This window comes from Plasmodium sp. gorilla clade G2 (genome assembly GCF_900097015.1).
Source record: "Plasmodium sp. gorilla clade G2 genome assembly, chromosome: 12".
In the NCBI taxonomy this organism is placed as follows: domain Eukaryota; phylum Apicomplexa; class Aconoidasida; order Haemosporida; family Plasmodiidae; genus Plasmodium; species Plasmodium adleri (nom. inval.).
Genome location: NC_041704.1, coordinates 426,190 through 450,000, shown reverse-complemented (window position 1 = coordinate 450,000; position 23,811 = coordinate 426,190). Strand labels below are relative to the sequence as shown.

The window sequence follows — 23,811 nt, the reverse complement described above, 5'->3', positions numbered from 1 at the left end:
TATACAAATTATATACAAATTATATACACATTAGTTAATTTTAATTTATTTATATAAATAAAAAATTAACATCATGTTTTTTTAATTTTATTATCTATTTATTCATACCCCTTTTATTCAATTGTTCCACATATATATATATATATATATATATATATATTTATATATACATTTTACAAATTATTATTATAAAACTTCAAAGTGTTTACAAAAAAAATTTATTTAGTACACAATTTTTTTTTTTTTGTTATTTTTTCAGAAACAAACTTTTTACATATATATATTTATATGTACATATGTTTATGTGTGTGTTATTTTTGTTATAATCCATTACACTTTTTATATTTTTCCTTTATTTTATTATTTTATTTTTTTTTTTTTTTGTTATAAAATTCAGACATTATAACTAAAAGATACAACGTCCTTGTTGATGAATTCTTCAATATGTAAAAAGACCCCTTCAATAAAAAATTTGTTTTATAAAATAATTATTTTTTAATTCTATTTTTAATAACATAAAATATTTTTATTGAGATCATTTTAAAAATAGGATTTTATTTTGCCTAATAAGGTTAGGAAATTATAAATATATATAAATATATATATATATATATATATATGTGTAGATTTAAAATAATATTTTAAACGACATATATATATTCTTTTTTTTGTATAAATAATATTTTACACATTATATATAAATTGAGAATCTTTAAAATATATTAATACAATTTTTGAAATATATATATATTATATGTATATATTCTTTTTCTTATTTTACGACATAACATTATCCTTTTATTTATATTTTTATTACAAAGGAGAGAGAAAAAGAACAAATTAATATTTTCAATTATGTTGCTGTGATAATATAAATATAAATTATAAAAAATAAATAAATTCAAAAAAAAAAAAAAAATGTAAATTTTTAATTTAAAAATGTAATTATTATATATATATATATTATTATATTATTTAATATATATTGTATGATATTAAAAATAACAATATAAATATGTACATATTTATATATATATTAAATATATATATAATATATATATTATATTTCATAATATATATATATATATATATATATTTATAATCTCTATTATTTTTTTCATTTTTATTTTTTATTTTTTATTTTTATATTTTATTTTTTTTCCCAATTTTGCAAATATATTTATAAATATAATATTTTTGATCATTTTTTAAAGAATATAAAAATTAGGAATTAATTTTAACATTATATATATATATATAATATATATATATATATTATATATTATATATTTATTATATTTTTCCTGTTTTTATAAAATAAAAATTAAAAAATTAAAGAAAATGTAGAAATACGATTATTTTGCAAAAATATTTATGTGTATATATTTATATATAACAATTTAATGAATAATTTACAACAATGTATATGTTTACATGAGTATATTTATGTTTTCCATTTTTTCCCCTTGATATTTTGTATATCATAAAACATTTAAAAAAAAAAAAAATATTATATATATATAATATTTATGTATGTATATTATATTGCATGGAATTTTATTTCATTTCATTTCATTTAATTTTTTCTTTTTTTTTTTTTTTTTTTTTTTTTATGTATGGAAAAAACAGGTGAATAATTTTGAATAAAATATGAGAAATAAAAAGTGATAAATTTCTAATGCAACAAAAAAAAAAAAAATATATATATATATATACATACATATATATAATATTTATTTATACATTTTCATATTTATAATATATAAAAAAACTTTTGAATGTGTATAAAATTAATTTGTTTACACATATATATATATATATATATATATATATATATATATATATATATATATATACCCATTTAATTTTACATTTTTTATTAAATATTTTTGCTCATATATTATATATTAAAATATATGTTTGTGATTAAAAATAATGTGCATATATAATAATTTTTTTGTTTATTATTTTATTTATTTGTTTGTTTATTTACACATGTAATATTTAAAAAAAAATGTCATATAAGAATTATGAAAATAACAAGATAAATAATACGTCCTTTATTGTAGATGAAGAAAGATCAGATAGAAATGAGAAAAAGATAAAGGACAATATTTTACTTATAAAGAAGAATATGATATATGCAGAAGAAAATTTAGAAAATTTAAAAAATAATTTAATATCAAAGAGAATTATTGAAGCATTACATGAAGAAATACAACAAATATATGTAAAAGTAGTAGAGACAGAACATTTATTTAGAGAGTGGGAAATACGTTTTGCTGAGAATCCATTTGAAAAACAAAAGAAGAAATATATATTTGAGAAATTAAATATTCATTTTAAAAATGAAGTAAATAAATTAGAAAACATATCAATAAATGTCAAAAAGGCAGCTAATGAATTACCAAATATAGAAAATGGTGAAATGAATTATAATAATAATAATAATAATATGAATGGTTTATTAAATAATAAAAAAAAAGGAAATCATAAATTTATATCAAGTGATGATACAATAATAAATAATAATTTTGTTCTAGATCTAGATAAAACATATGTAAATAATGATGATTTTATTGAATCATCTACTTTATATGATTATGAATTTGATCAATGTAGTGAAAACGATTTATTAATAGAAAATGAAATAATTAATGATAAATATGAAGGCATAAAAAAAATACAAGGACAAGTTGCTCAAGCACAAGAAGTTTTTAAAGATCTAGCTAATCTTGTATTCACACAAAAAGAAAATATTGAAATGCTAAATAATAATCTATATGACACTAAAGTAAATACATTTAAAAGTGCAAAAGAATTAAAAAAAACTTATGATAATGTAAAACAACAAAGATTCTCATGGTTTCTAGCTGTTGTGACATTGATAATATTTATTTATTTTTTATATTTCAAAATATTTCACTTTTCTCTATTCTCATGATTAAAAATATACATATATATATATATATTATTTTTTTGTGAATTTCATATATATATTTATCATTTTTTATAGTTTATCTGTGTTTTCTTTGTAAGGAACACATGAAAAAAAAAAAAAATTAAGGGCCTACATATTGTTTAAAAATAGGGCATGTGTAGCCACATCATAAAATATATACATTATGTATATATGTATATATGTATATATGTATATATGTATATATGTATATATGTGTGTATTTTTATACATATTTATATTTTAATTTTATTTTTATTGATTACCTATATTTTTATTATTTTTATTTTTTTTTTTTTTGTAATATTTATTAAAACCATTATGACATCATATCTTATGGATGTACATATATATATATGTGCGTCCATATTTAAAAAAAAAAAAAAAAAAAATATATATATATATATATATTATGTATACAAAAATATAACCAGGAAACCCATTGGGGATTTACCTGAGATAAATACGTGGAAAATATAGACACACGAAAAATATTTTCAAATAAACTAATCATTTTTATAATATTTTTTTTTATTTATTTATTTGTAATAATAATAGCTAAAAAAAAAAAAAATAATAAAATATACCCATTCAGGCTTTTATTGCTCGTATGAAAATATATAGATATCTATAAGAAAGATCACACAATATGTTCATTACAAAATATACAAAAAAATTAAATATATAAATAAATTAACATATATAAAAATATTTAATTTTTAATAAAAAATATGATTTTTATTTAAATGAAGTCCAAATGAATATAAATTTATTCTTTCTCTATGACCTATATAATTTTGATATAAAAAAGAGGAAAAACTAATCAAAAGAAATATTATATATATGTATATATTTTTTATATTAAGAAAGAAAGATGGATACCATATAAATATAATATATAGGTTGGTCCTCATTCAATTATTTGTTTAAAGACAAAATATAAATTATTATTTTTTTTTTTTTTATATGATATGTGTACAAATACAAAATAATCATAGTTTTACTTTTTAGAAAAAAAAAAAAAAAAAAAAAAAAAGGAAAGGGTATATATTTTATATAATCACATAATAAATGTACAAAAAAAAAAAAAAATTAAAAAATATAAATAAATATAAATAAATATAAATAAATATAAATAAATATAAATAAATATAAATAAATACATAAATATATAATATTTATATATATTAACAAAATAATGAATAGGGTATTAGGCTTTATCTACATATTACACATAAAAATATGACAGCTTCTTTATATTTTATAAAGAGGTTTTCTTTATTTTAAAAGGGAAACCCATAGTACTACTTAAATAAAGTGTTTTTACGTGTTTAAAATTAAAATGAAAAAATTCAAGATTTTCCAAATGTTCAAATAGATGATTAATATTTTCTCTTATTTCATCATTTGACATATAAACATCTCCAATATTTATATTTAAAGTATTTAATTTATTTAATTTAAATATATATGTATTTTCAAATTTAAATAATTTTATATGTTTAGGTAATAAAAATTCACTAACTAAAGTTCCACATTTTTCATTAGGCATTAATCCTTTTCTTCCAATCTCTTTTCCTACTTTTGTCAATTTGTGTATACAATCATTTGTGCATATTATAAAATTATTATTCTTTTTCTCTAGTCTAATTTCTTTTTCTTTTATTTTATTTATCAAATCATCTTCACCAACAACATCAGCTCCTGAACAAATAATATAAATATATATATATATATATATATGTGTATGTGGTACAAAAATATAGAAAAAATAAAATATATATATAAGAGAAAAAACAAACTAACATATATATATATATAAACATATTATGCTTAAAGGATTATTATCAAAATGTTTCTTTCCTCTTTATTGTCCAAATTTATTTAATATATTCATTCACATGGAAATATATATATATATATATATATATATATATATATTTTTTTTTTTTTTTTTTTTTTTTTTTTTTTTTTTTTTTTACCTGACTGGCTAGCTATTTTTTGCAATTTCGAATTAGTTACCACATATACTTTTTTTTCTCTCTTTTTTTTTAAATTATGAGGAAAAGTAATAAACGTTTTTATATTATCATTTTTAGTCATTTTCGATTTTTTCGGATTAAAGGATAAATAAATATCTATACTTTCAACAAATTTATGTATGGCTAAGGTTTTAATTTTTTCTATTGCTTCCATTAAGGTATATTCATTAGTTTTTTTTGGTAATATATCAAGGAAATCCTTATATTTTTTAAATATTTTCTTATCCTTTTTTTTTAATTTTACTTTTTTGATTATCCCATCGTTTGTTTCGTTACCAGGTGTGATAACAGTAGACGGTTGGACGTTAATCAGATTTTTTTTATTTTTTTCCACAGGGTACTTTTTATCTTTTAAAATTGTCCTATTCTTGTTTTTATGAAAAACATTGTTATAATGAGGAGCTTCATTTATTTTACATATGTAATTAGTTACAAAAGATTCAATAGTAGTATGAAAAATGTGTATGAATATAAAAAGAACTTTTATAATTTTTCTGTATCCATTTTTTAAAGTCATTCTTTAATTTTAAATTTCTTCTTTTTTTTTTTTTTTTTTTTATTTTGTAATCAAGTTTCTTTCCTCAAAAGGGAAAATATCTGTATACATATAATATATATATGTGTTAATTTTTGCCGCCTAGATATAAATATATAAACATATATATATATATATATATATATATATATAATATATATAATATATTTTTTTTTATGTACTAATCATTATATCATTTTTTTTTTTCCCCATCAATCCAATTTAATCATCTTTACTCAAACATTTTTTGAAAATTTTTTATTTTATGTAAAAAATATTTATGTGATTCATAAGAGTGGTTATTCCCTCTTATTTTCTTTTTTTCTCTTAAAATTATAAGTCACACAAAAAAATAAAAAAGAAAAACAAAATAAAATATATATATATATATATATATATATATATAATTATTTTTATAAGAATAAAATTTTTACATACAAATTCATGTACTTATAAATCTTCTTATTTTATAAATGTATAATTTATTTGATTGCCCAAGTTTATCATCATAAAATTAGGAAAATCATTTATTCTCATATTATTTTATATTAACAATTATGTTATAGTTTCAAAAAAAAAAAAAAAAAAAAAAAAAAAAAAAAAAATTGTACAACACATATATTAAATATTTTTTTATGATATATATCCATACAATAATATTTTATTACAATATTAGTTCATCGATTAAATAGATAAAAAAAATAATTTTATGGATTGTCTTCTAAATTGTGTTTTTTTTTTTTTCTTCCTTTTTTTTTATTTTAATTCCTAAATGTAAATGAAAATATATATATATTATATATATATTTATCATATATATGTGTTTAATTTTTTTTTTTCCTTTTTTTTGGCCATCCGATAAAATAAATTATATAATATGATATATATAGTTCTCCCTTAGTAAATATTTTGTATTATATTTATTATAATTTATATATGTATATATATTTTTCTTTTGGGGGGTAAAATTGATAAGAAGAAATAATTAATTTTTTTCTCCCAGAAGTAAAGAATTAATATGCATAAAAAGAGGTACATATGAATAAATAAAATATATATATATATATATATATATATTTATTTATTTATTTATTTACCATGGGAGATATATATAACTTTTCTATTTTGTTACATTCAATATACAAGAGAATACATACGTAATGATAATAAAACGGCATCTGATAAACTACTATTATATAATTAATAATAACAATAATGGTTCTTTTTTGTTTGGAAAGAATGTAAGAAATGTAAGCAATTATAAAAATCATGGAAATGCATTATTTTATAATAATGTGGGATTAAATAATATACACACTTATAAGAAATATTCTGTGTCAGGAGGAAGAGATTTTTTTTTTTTAAACCATAAAAGTGGAAGAATGACATGTTATTATAAAAGTATGGGTATATATAAAAATATTAATAATAAGGATGGTGATAATAATAGTAATATAAAATATTCAATTATGAGAAAGAGAGGAAAAAATATATTTAATAATATGATGAATAATTATGCGAATAAAAGATGCTTTAGGTCCTATTTATTTCATGCAGATAAAAAATCGATTATTGATAATATAAAAGATAAATTTAATGAAGTGTTTGCAAAAAGGATAGGTGGAAATAATACCACCAACAATAATAATAATAATAGTAATAGTAATAATAGTAGTAATAATAATGATAATAATAAAAGTAATAGTAACAATGTATCGTCATTAAAAGATTTATTTAATATTTTAAAAAAAGAAAGGAAATATTTAGGGTTTGCTATGTTTTGCCTAATAATATCTTCCTTAGGACAAATGGTATTCCCAATGTGTATAAGTAGAATAATAAATATGTATGGTGGCAAAGAAGAATCATTAAAATATTTAACAAATGAAATTTATAAAACTGTGTTATTAATATTAGGTATATCTACTTTCAGTTTCTTTAGAATATATTTTATAGAAACATCTATTGAAAAAATAACAAGAAGATTAAGAACACATTTTTTTGAAAAAGTATTAAATCAAGATGTAGATTTTTTTAATAAACAAAAAACAGGAGAATTAATAAATAGATTATCTAATGATATAGAAATATCATCTAAATTTTTAATACATTTATCATTTGGTATAAGAAATTTTATATCAGCATTAATAGGTGGTATATGTGCCTTACATATATCTCCAAGAAATTTATTTCAATCGTTTCTATTACCTGTTTCTGGTTGTTTATTAATAGGTACATCATATGCAAAATTTGTAAAAAAAATAAGTGTTTTAAAACAAGAAAAACTTAGTTCATGTATTGATTTTGCTTCAGAAAAAATTCATAATATTAGTAACGTACGTTTATTAAATGGTGAGTCATATGAAAAAAAAGAATTTATAAATTATTTAGAAGATGTATATAAAATAGGAAAAAAACATTCATTAGTAAAATCTGGGAACCATTTTTTATTTTTTAGTATTATCTCTTTATTTTTATTACATTTAATATATTATGGTAATTATTTAATAGCACATAAATTTATAAATACAGGAGACTTATTTTCACTCATAATGTATTCCTTATTTTGTGGCAGTGGCATACAAGGAATGATGCATGCCATTGGAGATATACAAAAATGTTTAGGCTCCTGCTCAAAAGTATTACAAATTATAAATTTGCCTGATAATAAATTTCAAAATTATTGGAATAAAACATCCATTGATTTTTTAAAAGGTAATAACTTCTCAATCACATTTGATAATGTTTCTTTTTCATACGATAATATAAAGGAAAATATAAATAAAAATGTTAATGATAATATAAATAAAAATGTTAATGATAATATAAATAAAAATGTTAATGATAATATAAATAAAAATGTTAATGATAATATAAATAAAAATGTGAATGATAATATAAATAATAATTGTAATAAAAAATTTGCATTGAAAAATGTTTCATTCTTTTTACCTCATAACAAATCTGTTGCTATTGTTGGAAAAAGTGGTAGTGGAAAAACAACCATTTTGAATTTACTCACCAAAAAAAATGACCTGAACGGGTCAGGCAAAATTTGTGTGGGAAATATTCCAATAAATAAAATTAATTCTGCAGTGTTACGATCAATTGTAGGTGTTATAACACAGGACCCATTTTTATTTAACTTGACTGTGCGTGAGAATTTGATGTATCCTTATAAAGCTTATGAGCAGATGTTAAAAGATCAGATAAGATTAATAGAAGAGAATCAAGGAGGGATTATTAAAAATATAATGAATAATGAAAATATAAAAAAAGAAATGAACAATGGTGATAATACAATTAATAATAAATATGACCATGAAGAATATATTAATAAAAATGATACAAAATATACATATGAAATATATACTTTTTTATTAAAAGAATTACAAAAGATACAAGAAGAAATAAAGAATAATTTATCTTCTGATAAAATGAAAAATGTTTATAATGATTTACATATTGATGAATTTTTAAAAAATCATTTTAATTACGATAACATGAATGTTGGTGTTAATGGCACATCCTTATCAGGTGGACAAAAACAAAGAATATATTTAGCACAGAATTTAATTAAGAATAATAAAATATTAATATTAGATGAACCTACATCTTCTCTAGATAAACTATCAGAAAATATTATAAACAAAGCATTAATTAAATATATGAAGGATAAAACAACTATTATCTTTACACATAGATTAGACTTATTGAATTATGTTGATTATATAGGAGTAATAGAACAGGGTCAAATAATTCAATTCGATAAAAGAGAAAATGTACTACAAAAACCATGTCCAATATTAAAGAATATTCTTACACAAGGTGTGAGTGAATAATTAATATAATATATATATATATATAATATATTAATGTTATATTTTTTGTATGGAAATATTCCATTTAATCTTTAATTCAAAGAAAAAAAAAAAAAAAAAAAAAAAAAAAAAAAAGATTGTATTCCTTTATTCTATATATTGCCATTATAGATATATTTTATACATATAATTTTTTTTTTAAATATATATCTTTATATACATTCTATATTAATTAAACATTTAACCTATATATATATATATATATATATATATATATATATATATATATATATATATACATTGTTTATATTTATTTTACATTGGTGTTTTTTTTTTTTTTTTTTTTTTTTTGGTTCATATTTTTAATAATGCTCATTTATAATTTAACTTTATCTTTTTTTTCTACTTTTAAAATATAAACATTAAAAAGAAAAATATTTTTAATACGTGAAGATAAATAAAAATATATATATATATATATATATATATATATATATAATATTCATAAATTCTTTTTTTTATATTTATTTTTTGTCATATATAGGTATGACCATTGAATGATACATACTCTATATAATTATAATAAATTAATGTGCACATATAAACCATATAAAATATATATAGTTAATTTTTATTATTAATTAAATTCTGTTGGTTTAATAAAAAAATAGTATGTTTATAAATTATAATTCATAAAAAAAAAAAAAAAATAATAAATAAAAATAAAATAAATAAAAAGGCGAAATAATAAAATGATCATATAATAAAAATCATATAAATAAAAATATATATATATACATATATATATATATATATATATTTTTTATGAGTTTATAAAATATGGATAATGTTAACAAATTTGAGTAAGAAAAGATTTTATTTCTCCCTGCCTTGTTCTCGTGATTTAAAAAATATTGTGAAGTTGCCCTTATTAGAAAGAGAAGATAAATATAAGATAATAAATATATGGAAAGAAAAATATAAAGATAATAAATATGTAATATCAGATTATATGGATATAAATAAATATGAAGTAATAAAAAATAATTGTAAAAATAATTCTCATTTTATTATACCCTTTAAAAATAATAATGGATATATAACTTATTACACACAATTTATTGATTGTAAATTAATTTTCATTACATCATTAGAATATTATAATAAATATAAAACTAATTCAACACCATTTATTACATTACATTTTTTTGATGAATTCAAAAAGAAAGAAATTATTCTATCGAAGGTACATATAATTAATCCAACAATAACTAAATATCAAGCTATTAAAATTTATAATAATATTCTTTCTTTTTATTATGACACAAATTATTTCCAGTATGTAAAAAAATTTAATAATGACAGTAGAAATTTTAATTATGAGCAATTTTTAGGAAAATTTAAAGATATTTTTTAAATTAAATTAAAAATATATATATATATATATAATTCTGTGTATTTTAAATAAGTTTATATGATAAAATATTATCTGTCCATCTTTTCAAAATCGTAAGTTTCTTTTTTTTTTTTTTTTTTTTTTATTCATTTCGTTTACGTATTTCATCCCAGCTAACCGAGTTGCCTTAAAAAAAAAAAAAAAAAAAAAATAAACAAGCAAAATATATATATAAATATATGTATATAATTGATACATATAATATGTGATAATATATAGAATAAGAAATATTTTAAATGCATTTCCATTTTTTACTTTCGTTAGGATCCTTTAAAAAGTAATAATCTTGCCTATGAAGAATGAACAGACATTACATATATTATATATATATATATATATATATATATATATATATATATATATATGCATGTATATTTTCTTTTTTTTTTGTAAGTTTATAATTTAATTAATACAATTCATATTTGTATACTGCACATATTCATTTTAAAAAAAGTATTATAATTTGTTATATATATATATATTTATGTATATATTTATTTATTTCTTTAAGAATATTTTTCTAAGGTTTTTATCATATTTTTTAAATTTTCATCTGTGCAAATTGACATATCTTTGCATCTAAAAATGAACCATGTAATATATTATATATATATATATATATATATATATATATATATTATTTAAATAAATATATAAATAATTTTAAATTAGATATATATAATTAAACATACCTTTCTAACTCATCAAGTTGTTCTTTCATAATGGTGTTATTTCTAAAAAAAAATATGATGAATAAATAAATAATATATATTTATAATGTGTGCCTAACAATATATACATATAATATTTTAAACTTACAAATCAGGAATTAAGTCCAAATTATTCTATAAAAAAAAAAAAAAAAAAAAATTATAACAAATAAATAATTATATATATATATATATATACATATATTTTTACACATTTATATTACATTTTCTTTTTCCTGAGGATGGATATTCAAAGGAATATCATGATCATTCATATAATTATATGAATTTATATTATCTTTATCTTCATTTTTTTTAATTTCTTTGGGTGATACTTTAATGGTATCATCATTAATATTTAGTATGTCGTTTAAAACTTCGTTTGCTTTATCTGTCATAGTAGTCTTAGAACTTAATATCTAAAATAAAAAGAATATATATGTATATATATATATATATAAGATAATAAAAAGTATATACTTTCACTTATATTTTTCTTTCAACTTATGAATTACCTCTATATAGGCCTTTCTCCTATATATTTTATTTATAACCATAGATGTATAAACACCCAGAGAAAATGTCAAAAAAAACCTTGATACAGGTGTTATATAATTCTTGTATTTTTTACATAAGAAATATACTAAGGAAGCATTAAGCACTCCACTACCAATACTATAATTAGCACACTTATAGAATTTCTTCTTTTCTTCTTGATCTAATATATATTTATTTTCTATCATCCATTTGCTCATATTATATTCAAACAACCTCCACTGATGTTCTTTCATATTCATTATCTATATATATATGAAGGAAGAAAAAATATGATTTAAATATATATATATATATATATATATATATATTATTTTCCCACTTTTTTATATTTTGTTACCTTTTTGTTTTCTTCCATTTTTATATGTTTTAGGTAGACAAAAAAAAAATATATATCGTAAAATATATTATACAATATATGTATATTTTAATATTCAATGAACAAATAAACTCATTTCAAAATGAATACTCAAACAGAAAAAATATAATTTATCTTATAATATTAATCAATATACATATTAAATAATTTGATCTTAATTTAAAAACAAAAAAAATAAAATAAATAAAAAAACAAGTTATAAGAACAAACTATAAACTAAACATTATGCTAAGAATTATTAAAATATAATTTTTTTGTAAATATATATATATATATATATATATATATATATATATTTTTGGGGGAAAAATTTTAAAATGTTATTATATATTTTGAAATACTCTTAATTTTTTAATGAAAGAAATTATATATACAAACACATTTATAAAGAATATTTTCAGAAAGATCTTAAAAAAAAAAAAAAAATTTTATATAATAAACAAAGAAAAATATATATATATATATATATAATATAATATGTATATATTTCCTATCAATGCATTTAAAATTTGACACTTTTCCTTTTTTTTTTCTTTTTAATATATATATTTTTTTATATTATTATATCATTTATTATTTAAAAGGTGCCATTCAGCCTCAGCTTTTATTTTCTTAAACTTTTCTGTGCCTATAATTTCCTTTATTTTAATAGCAGCATTAGGGCCAATTTCTTTATAATTATATATTGTACCTTTTTGTTTTACCTGATATTTGTTATATCCATGTATGTCATTAATTATTACATTTAAATATATATCTTGATTTCTTATTTTTGTATAGCCTCCTATAGGCATCATACAATTTCCATCAATATGATATAAAAAGGATCTTTCTATTTCTGCCATCATTTCTGACTTTTTGTTATTTATATTTTTTAAAAGGTTCGAAATGAAATCATTTTTTCTGTTTGACGTAACTGCTATAATACCTTGACATAAGGCAGGATAAATTACTTTTTTATTCAATTTTTGTATATTAACATGACACAAGTCAACACACTTTTTATTATTACATTTGAGAAGAAATGGTTTGTATATATTTTTCTGTTCTTTATTTTTTAGGATATTTTTAAGATTCGTTTTTTTTATTAATCTTTCTATACCACACATAGCTATTATTAAGGCGTCGACCTCTCCATTATATAATTTCTCAATTCTTGTATTTATATTTCCTCTTATATTTTTTACATAAATATTTTTATAACCTTTTTTAATTTGACTTCTTCTTCTTAAGGAGGATGTACCAATAGTACATAATGTATCATTGTTATGATCATTTTCTTTTTTGTTAATACTAATATCTTCTATAATTGATACACTTTTTATCATATTCAAATCATTGATGCTTTTATATTTTATAGATAAAAAGGCATCATTTATTGTATCTCTTTTTAAAAAACATGATAATTCAATATCATCAGGTAATAATATAGGAACATCTTTCAAAGAATGTACACACAAATCTACATTTCCATTTATTAATTGTTCATCCAATTCTTTTGTAAATATTCCTTTCCCTCCATATAATCCAACACTCTTATTATCTAATATATTATCACCTGTTGTTTTTATATATTTAAATGTTATATTTATATTTTTATTCATTTTTTTAAAATATGACATTAGTCTTTTTCTCACTTTTTCACTTTGTTTTAAGGCTAAAGGAGAATCACGAGTTCCTATAATTATTTCGTTCTTATTTGCATATGAAGAATATAGTCCTTCGGTTAAATTTTTTTTCCTGAACGGGTCAGTTTTTATTTTACAAAAATTATGACTGTTCAGAAAACATTTTTTAATTAAATGTTCATGTCTTTTGGCTGTACAGAATATAAAAAATATAATAAATGAAAGGAAAGATAATAAATACATACTTTATATCATATTAAAAAATTATGTGTGATAAATAAAATAAGAAAAATATATACATATGTATATATATTTGTATGTATTTATATATTTATTTATTTATTTGTTGTTGTTTTTGTATAAAAAATAATATATATATTATATATGCTGATATATGATTTGTCCACTTGTTTTATTTTTATATAAGAAGGAATATGAAATAAATAAAAAATATAAATTATAGAAATAATATATATTATGAAAAGTATGAATATTTATATATAATATTACTTAATGAAGATATACCAAAATAATAAATTATAAAATATATAATTTACTTACAAATAAAAATTAAATTTTACTTATTTTTTTTGTTTTTCAATAAATTGAACACATATTTGTTATAAGTGTTACATGTTTTATGCAGTAATATAGGAGTGCTTAAAGTGTTGTTTATAAATATATAAATGAATAAATATATATATATATATATTTTCATTTTATTTATGTAGAGGAACATAATAAATGAACACATTTCTTAAAAAAAAAAATTGAGTAAAATAATGATTTTATTTGTTTTCATCAAATAGGGAATTACTAAACAGTATTTTAAAATAATATAAAAATAAAAGATAAGCGGTGAAATATAATATATATATATATATATATATATATATATATATATAACAAATATAGTTTGTTCACAAAAAATATAACATATTATAAAATATATATATATTTATGTTGTATTCATATAAAAAACATAATATATAAAACAAATACACACATATATATATATATATATATATATATACAATCGTCAAATGTAATTTTCGATTTGTTTATTTTTATTCAAATTTGATGAGCTCAAGTTTGCTTAACAAGTTTTCGTCCTTATACTTTTCGTGCAAACCTAAATTTTGATTATCATTTTTATGGCCTTCCCAACGTTCTATATTATTTTCAATTGGTTGTATACAATGAGTATATACGTCATTATTTTTACATATATAATTTAATTCATTGAATAAAGGGATACATAAATGTTTTAAAAAATCAATTTGTGAGAAAGCTAATTTATTCATAGTATCAATATCACATAAAAAGCTATTTTGTATATTTAATGATTTTTCTAGTAAACCTTGTAAATAAAATTCTTCATTAATTTTGAGTGTCCATTCAAGATGTTTTTTCCATTCAAGTGTTGAGTGCCCAATATCTGATGCTTTTAGAATAAGACAGAATATTTGCCATATTTGATCATTTGATAAATTATCATAATCTATAAATTCTTTTGAAGTTCTAAAATCAGAAATATATTCAAAATGGTTTTTCATATCAGTTGATAAAATAGCTCTGATGATATTTTTTTTGCATGAAATAAAAATATGATAAGGATAATATTCAAAGATATTATAATTTGGATTTTTGAGAGTTTTAAAGAGTAAAGAACAATGATAATTTTCTAGAACACTATTATCATTATATGTTAGTGCTAAATTATTTTCTGAATTTATAAGGAAATAATTATTGAGTCCAGGATGTCCTGTATCATGACATAAGGAAGATATATGTAAGCAAAATTCATCAATGGCTGATATTTTGTGGTTCATATCTAGCATGAAAAGCATACTCTTGCTAAAATGAGCTACCTAAAAAGCAACATACAAAAAAAAAAAAAAAAATATATACATATATATATATTTATTTATTCATTCATGTTTTATTTTTATTTTTATTTGTATAAACACAAATTCTATGTATTTTTTATCCCTATATAGGAAATTTTTTATATACCTGGGCTGCGTGGAGACTAGTGTGATAAGGAACCTCATTATAATAAGAACACATTTTGAAAAGAAATTTTTTCAATTTTTCTTTATCAAAATTAGCTTCTAATACACCTAGTGGATATAATAATTTATAACCTATAGATATAAATGTATTTCCTTTATATATATTTTCAATATTACCATTCCAGTCATATATATCATTATAATGTTCTTGAAACTTAGATGATAATAATGAATGCATATTAGAAAATGAATTAAAAGATATTCTGTTAAGACTATTTGATAAAACTGATTTAGATTCTTCTTGACCTAATGGATTATTTAGATACATTTTGTCTAAACACCATATATTATAAACTTTTTCAAATTTTCTATATTTTCCTATTTGTACTTGATTAATATTTTTTGTCCTTAATATATTATCACAATTTTTAATTTTTTCTTTGATTTTCTTTATATTGGTTAATAGATTTTGATTTGGATTTTCTTCAATAATATTAATAGTCTCTGTTATATGTTTGAAATTATTTAATATGTCTTCTATGGGTGATGTAGGTATAGTATTATCTATTGAAAAATATTTAGTAAAATAAACATTATTAATGTTTGTATTGGTTCTTTTGTTTATGCGTCTTTCCATGAGATTATTTTTTTTGATATATAGTATTCTATATTTTTTTTCATATACATATTCATAATATAAAGATGTGATAATCTTAAAAATAAAAAGAAATGAAAAAAATAAAAAAGCAAGAAAAGGACACAATAAATTATCAAATGGGAAATGTATAACTGTATAAAAATCTAAAGTAAAAAATATATAATAATATAGAAAAATAAATAAAATAGAAAAAATTGAAAATCTACAATTATATAGGAAACTATAAAGAATCATATAATTTTTTAAAAAACAAAATATAGATATATATATAATATTAATTAAGAGAAATAACATATTTTGAAAAACAAAATAATTTTGATAAGTATTATTATTCATTTTGACAGAATAAGATGAACATTTTAATATAAGAAAACTATATAAAAATGTAACACACACAAAGATATAGGATGATATATATGAAGAATATATTATATTATCAATTCTTTTTAAATGTAAAAATAGAGGATATAATATAAATGATAAGAAAAAAATGATATCGAAGAAAAATTTTAATATACTTAAATGAAAGATTAATGGATGTGTATATATATTTTTTAAAAGTATAAAATATAAAAAAACAAAATATATAAAACATATAAAAATCATATATAGACTATGTAAAAATATTTTAAAAGGAAATGATGAATAAAATGTATTTAAAAATATTTCTTCAAAATGTAAATTTTGAAAAATTAAAAATCCATCTATATTTTTTATATCATTATTATTATATGAATTATTTATTTTCTCTTTTTTATTCAAAATAATATTTTTGTAATGAATTATTTTTTTCATCAAGTTAAACATAAGATATTCATAAAACGATGAATTATATTTAAAGAATATTTGTTCATATATATGATTATAGGTATAATCATTTTTTATATTTATATCGTCTATATTGTTTGCATTATATTTGTTATGTTTTGAACAACTTGAGTTATTTAAATGGTTAAGGTTATAATTAATATTATCATTACTATAACTGTTATTAATATTATTTGTAATATTGATATTATTTGTAATATTGATATTATTTGTAATATTGATATTATTTGTAACATTTTTCTTATTTGTCACATTCTTCTTATTTGTAATATTCATATTATTATTGTTGTATGGATTCATTTTATATATTTCATAGGAACTATCTTTTAAATATAAAAAATATGTAACATATTTTCTAATAGTACATATAAATTTACAACATAGACTATTAACACAATTGAAATACTCCATGTCTGATTTCTTTTTAGCTTTATCTTTTATAGATTTCCATAAAGAATCTTTTGTATGTTCAATAGAAAATTTTTCTGATATCAAAAAACTTTCTTTCTTAAAAGGATAATTAAAAATTTCTTCATCCAATTTTTTATCAAAAGATTTTGATAATTTTTTGTCCACATAAAACTTGGGTTGAACTATATTTCAAAAAAAAAAAAAAAAAAATAATATAAATACATAAAAATAATATAATATGTATAATATTATATCTATCTTTTATTACTTTTATATCTCATTAACTTACATTTTTGATCTACTTTTGTATCCATCATAAATTTTTTTTTTATATGTTATATTTGTATTTTTTTGTTTTTTTTACATATTTTTATGTGTGTACTATTTCTTTCAAAAATTAAATTAATCCATATATAAATATATATATATATATAATATGTGGATTAAATGAATAATTTATATATTATATATTATTTTATTTTTTTTTTTTTTTATATATTTTTTCTCATTTTAATCTATAAATGTGTAAACATTACATTTACACTGTTATATATTATTCGTTTGATCATTGTTTAAAAAAAAAAAAAAAAAATAAAATATACATATAATATATATATATATATATATAATATTATGAAGACAGCGCAACAGAAAATAACAGTAAAAGTGATATATGGTGAAAAGTATATATAAATATTTATTTTATTTTATTTTATTTTATTTTTTATTAAATAATATTTCTGTTGATTGTTATATTGTCTTATTTCTAATTCGTTGTATAATATATAATATAATATATATATATATATATATATATATATATATATTTATTTATTTATTTATTATATGCATGTTTGTGTATATATAATATATAATATATATATATTAAAATTTTTGTACGTCCTTTTTTTTTTTTTTTTTTTTTTTGTATAAATCTTTATATTTTAATGATATAGAAAAATTATGATAATTAAAAAGAAAAAATAAATTAATTAAATGTTTATATTTACATATATATATATATATATGTACATGTTATATATGGATTATATATATATAATATTATAACAATTAGAGATACCGTTTATAAATTATTTTTAATATATTAAAATGTTTATGATCGTGTTAATTAAAGGAACAAAAACTAACATGAAAAAAGAATAGAAAAAATAAAAAATATTTTTTTTTCTTTTTTTTTCATATTGATATTAGTGTTATAATTTTAAAAGAGGGAAAAGAAAAATAAAAAAAAAAAATAAATTATATATATATATATATATATATATATATATGTATATATATATGTATTTATGTATGTGTGTGTATATTTATATTATAAATATAATATTGAACTAAATAAATGTTTCTCATGGGAAAATATAAGATACACCCACAAATTAAATATAAAATGAATAATATGACAGAATGGTAATATAAAAATATATATCAAGTGGGAATATCCACACATATATATATATATTTATTTATTTATTTATATTTATTAATTTATATATGTTTGCATATTTTTTACCCCTTTTTAATCATCCCTTTGTGTATTTCCATATATTTATGACACAATCATCTCCAGCTGTAGCCAATAAAAAGTAATCTTGATATTTTTGAGGACACCAGACAACACAATTAACATCACTCATATGTGCATTATCTATATTTGATATGAGTTCCCATTGTTCATTAATTTTTTTGAATATTTTCAATGAATTATCAAATGATGAAGCTGCTATTAAATCTTCATATGCATTCCAATCAATATAACTAACACTTCTTTTATGATATCCTTGTATAACATTATTTACTTTCCAATCATCAAAATTGGTATCATTTATATTTTGATCTTTATTATTTATATTTTGTTTAATTGTTGAATTAGTATCTTCTGAGATATGTATGGATGTTTCTTGAAAATCTTCAACATATTCTTTTTTTTGTTTATTATCATTTTCTATATTTGTATGGTTACTAATTTTATCTATAAGATCATTATTAATTATTTCATCAGTTTCTTTATTATTTATTATATTATTATCTATATTTTTAATAACATTATCTTTTATATTATTATTATTATTACCTTTATTATGTTGTTCTTTTTTCTTTAAATCATTATTGATATTTGTATTATCTTCTACTTGTGAGAAATTATATACATATTTAAAAAGACCATTATTAAAATATAAGGGCACAAAATTATGTTGAATATATACTTTAGATAATGCACTTAAATCATCTTTTTGTTCTGAATAATTTATTATTGTAATATTTGATGAAATATATTTTTGTTCATTTTCTTTTTTACTTTTAATTTCTTTAAATTTACTAAAAAAGTTGGTTGTTTTTTTAAATATTTTATTTTCACTTTTTACTTTAGATTTTACAACTTCTTGGTTATTATTTTTATTTATGTCTGTATTGTTTATATTTTCTTTGCTTCTTGATTTTGCTTCTGTCATTTGATTGATCCCTTCTGTCGGTTCTTTACCTTCACATGTTTGATTGATCTGAACACCACCATCAATATGGTTATTACTATTATTATTATAATTGTTGTTGTTATTATTATTATTATTATTATTATTATTATTATTATTATTATCATTATTGTTGTTGTTATTATTTATTGTATCATTACTTTGTGCTACATTTTTATTTTCACATGTAGTGTTATTATCATTAATTTTTTCTTCGTCCATATTTTTGCTTGTCTCCTTACTATATGAACTGTCTTTAACATCCTTTATCGCTTTTTCATATAGAAAAGGATACTTATTCAAATTATATTTTAATTTTTTATCACTCTTCCAAATTCTAATGGTTTTATCATCTGAGCAAGTAGCAAATTGAGAACCATCAAAATTAAATGTTACACACCATACAACTGAAGTGTGCTCGTTTAATGTTTGTATACAATTCCATTCATTCATTATTTTAGTCCATAATTTTAAAGAATTATCATAAGATAAGGATATAAATGTGTTTTCACTTAAAGGGCACCATGACACAAATTTTATGTCTTCTGTGTGTGCTGTAAGGTAAGCATCAAAGTGGAAATCTAGACTACTACTAGGTTGTAGATTATTATTTTTGTCAAGGCTTGATAGAGTTTGATTATCTTGAAGAATAAAATCACTTGTGTTATTTTTATCACTATTATCATTTTTGATATTATCATAATTATTATTATTATTGTCATCATTTTTAATATTATCATCATTATTTTTATTATTATCATCATTATTTTTATTATTATCATCATTATTTTCATTATTATAACTTGCATGGTTCTTACTGTTCATATCTGTCTTTCCAACTTCTCCCTTTGCATGAACCCATATACTTTTATCCCTACCACATGTTACAATATATTTGTTTGAAGGATGAATCGAGGCACATTTAACTTCCTTTTCATGACCTTCTAACATTTTATAATAGACCCATTTATCATTATTATTCTTTTTATATATTGAGCATTTAGAATCAAATGAAGCAACAACAAAAAAACTTCCATCTTTAGAAAATTCAATATGTCTTAAAGATTTTTCATGATCTGTTTCTATAATATCATAAATATCGAATTCTATATTACTTTTAATCTGCGTCTTTTCACCGAATATATTTAAAGCTTTTTTCATTATCTTATTACTATTATTAGTTTTTCTTATCTTCTCATTATTTTTTTTCACCCATATCATAATATATTTATCAGCACCTACAGAAGCTAAATAATTTCCATCTGGACTCCAGCAGATGCTCCATATTCTCCTCTTGTGATTTTCTAAATTTACAACTAATTCAAGTACCATTCTAAAAAAAAAAAAAAAAAAAAAAAAAAAAATATAAATAAATATATATATATATATATATTATTTTATGTGTAATTTGAATATATATAGTGTGAGTGTTATATTTTATTTTCTAATTATAATTCATTATTTATATTGACATATATACATATATATATATATTACACACATTTTTTTTTATATTTATCATTTAGGGGTATATAATAAAAATATATTTCTTTACATCTTTATAAATAAAATAAAAAAGTACCTTCAATTTTTTACTAGACTATTTCAATCAAATTTAACAGTTTAAAATTTATATTGTTTTAATTTTTTTTTTTTTCTCTCTTTTTTTTTTTTTTTTTTTAAAAGAGAAAAGGAAATAACGTACACATACGCATATCAAAAAAAAAATAGAAACATATATATAAATATATATAATATATTAAATATTATATATATATATTATATATATATTTATATATATGTTTCTATTTTTTTTTTTTTTTTTCTACAAATTAATATTTTAATATATCATTTTTATTATCAAATTATATATATATATATATATTTTTTTTTTTTTTTTAAATCACACATGTTTTAATTATTTAATAAATCATTTATATTATGTTCTAAAAAAAAATATTAAAAATGTCTATGAACTTTTTTTTTTTTTTTTTTTTTTTTTTAACCTTTTAAAATTGAACAAATTTTCTATCACATTTTTAATATAAATGTTTAAAGGATGAAAAAAAAAAAAATTATAATTTTTATATGTAACAAATAAAAGAAAACAAATATATTAGAAAAAAAAAAAAAAAAAAAAAGAAAAGAAAAGAAAAAAAAAGAATCATGTATAAAAGTAAACAAAACAAATATATTAGAAAAAAAAAAAAAAAAAAAAGAAAAGAAAGAATGAAAGTATAGAGCCCTATATTAAAAACTTGTACACATGTTAAGAATTTTTTACTAAATGAAGAAAAAGGCTACGAACCAATTTTTATAAACACCGTTCTTTTTTTTTTTTTTTTTCCTTTTTTTTTTTTTAATCAATTTTTTTCATTTTTTTTTAATCTATATATATTTTCTATTGTATAAAAAAAAAAAAAAAAAAAGAAAAGAGAAAAATTTATAAAAAAAATATATATATATATAAAATATATATTTAAATATTAATTGAAAAAATATATAAATATATATATTATAAAAAAAAAATTAAAATAATAAATTTTAGATTAAAATTAAAAGATATAAATAATTATATTTCAAAATATATTTAAATACATATATCTAAATTTTTATTATATTCTTCTATACCTTCATTTTATAAAATAAATAAAAATATATATTATATATAATATATATATAATAAATATATATGTATATTATTATAATATTTTTACATTTAAAAAAAAAATTGTCACATATAAATATCTTACATTTTTTCATGTTTATAATATATATAATATGTTTCAAGTCCTTTTTAAATATATATTAATATCATAAAAAGAATGATCATTTTTTATAAGAAAAATAATGAACATGAGGTATAATAAATAAATAAATAAATATATATATATATATTATATTAATAAATAGTACTGGTCGAATTTATATTTATAAAAAAAGGACATTATATGCTTGGGCTGAAAAAAATAATTTTTGTGGAGTTCTAATTTTTAAAAGAATATTATGTCTATTTATTATGAATTAATAATAAAAATATATAACAATGAGTTTATTTAGCATAGAGAAAAATATATATATATATATATATATATGATGTGTTATAACACAACAAGAATAAATTCTTTATTATATGCATGTGTTTATACAGACTAGTGATATTATAAATTCCACTTTTTTTTTTTTTTTTTTTTTTTTTTTTTTAATATTATTTTGAAATAATCCTTGTATCCTTCAAACGATGAAATAAAAGACTTCTCCATATACACACACCAACAAATATAAAACAAATTTTTAATATATATATATATATATATATATATAT

At 17.6% G+C, this 23,811-nt stretch overlaps 8 protein-coding genes across 8 annotated transcripts; 3 read left to right on the top strand and 5 right to left on the bottom strand.

Moving 5' to 3' along the window:
• Positions 1-2,014: 2,014 nt before the first annotated feature.
• On the top strand, positions 2,015-2,944 carry PADL01_1210500 (syntaxin, Qa-SNARE family; the record flags this gene model as incomplete). The annotated part of the gene is made up of 1 exon (XM_028683058.1): positions 2,015-2,944. The coding sequence occupies one exon, from the start codon at positions 2,015-2,017 to the stop codon at positions 2,942-2,944; it is 930 nt and encodes a 309-aa protein (XP_028539274.1).
• A 1,276-nt stretch (positions 2,945-4,220) lies between these two features.
• PADL01_1210400 (50S ribosomal protein L1, apicoplast, putative) lies at positions 4,221-5,518 on the bottom strand (the record flags this gene model as incomplete). Its single annotated transcript, XM_028683057.1, has 2 exons — positions 4,221-4,663; positions 4,942-5,518. The coding sequence occupies 2 exons, from the start codon at positions 5,516-5,518 to the stop codon at positions 4,221-4,223; spliced, it is 1,020 nt and encodes a 339-aa protein (XP_028539273.1).
• Positions 5,519-6,696: 1,178 nt separating this feature from the next.
• On the top strand, positions 6,697-9,378 carry PADL01_1210300 (ABC transporter, (TAP family), putative; the record flags this gene model as incomplete). The annotated part of the gene is made up of 1 exon (XM_028683056.1): positions 6,697-9,378. The coding sequence occupies one exon, from the start codon at positions 6,697-6,699 to the stop codon at positions 9,376-9,378; it is 2,682 nt and encodes an 893-aa protein (XP_028539272.1).
• An 826-nt stretch (positions 9,379-10,204) lies between these two features.
• On the top strand, positions 10,205-10,774 carry PADL01_1210200 (ATP synthase mitochondrial F1 complex assembly factor 1, putative; the record flags this gene model as incomplete). The annotated part of the gene is made up of 1 exon (XM_028683055.1): positions 10,205-10,774. One exon carries the CDS (start codon positions 10,205-10,207, stop codon positions 10,772-10,774), a length of 570 nt encoding a protein of 189 aa, XP_028539271.1.
• Positions 10,775-10,895: 121 nt separating this feature from the next.
• On the bottom strand, positions 10,896-12,436 carry PADL01_1210100 (conserved Plasmodium protein, unknown function; the record flags this gene model as incomplete). Its single annotated transcript, XM_028683054.1, has 7 exons — positions 10,896-10,939; positions 11,069-11,103; positions 11,506-11,547; positions 11,633-11,658; positions 11,748-11,942; positions 12,039-12,323; positions 12,419-12,436. The coding sequence occupies 7 exons, from the start codon at positions 12,434-12,436 to the stop codon at positions 10,896-10,898; spliced, it is 645 nt and encodes a 214-aa protein (XP_028539270.1).
• A 587-nt stretch (positions 12,437-13,023) lies between these two features.
• On the bottom strand, positions 13,024-14,328 carry PADL01_1210000 (porphobilinogen deaminase; the record flags this gene model as incomplete). The annotated part of the gene is made up of 1 exon (XM_028683053.1): positions 13,024-14,328. The coding sequence occupies one exon, from the start codon at positions 14,326-14,328 to the stop codon at positions 13,024-13,026; it is 1,305 nt and encodes a 434-aa protein (XP_028539269.1).
• Positions 14,329-15,152: 824 nt separating this feature from the next.
• Positions 15,153-18,314, bottom strand: PADL01_1209900 (cGMP-specific phosphodiesterase; the record flags this gene model as incomplete). Its single annotated transcript, XM_028683052.1, has 3 exons — positions 15,153-15,956; positions 16,102-18,179; positions 18,287-18,314. 3 exons carry the CDS (start codon positions 18,312-18,314, stop codon positions 15,153-15,155), a joined length of 2,910 nt encoding a protein of 969 aa, XP_028539268.1.
• Positions 18,315-19,538: 1,224 nt separating this feature from the next.
• Positions 19,539-21,818, bottom strand: PADL01_1209800 (cytosolic iron-sulfur protein assembly protein 1, putative; the record flags this gene model as incomplete). Its single annotated transcript, XM_028683051.1, has 1 exon — positions 19,539-21,818. One exon carries the CDS (start codon positions 21,816-21,818, stop codon positions 19,539-19,541), a length of 2,280 nt encoding a protein of 759 aa, XP_028539267.1.
• Between the last annotated feature and the right edge of the window lie 1,993 nt (positions 21,819-23,811).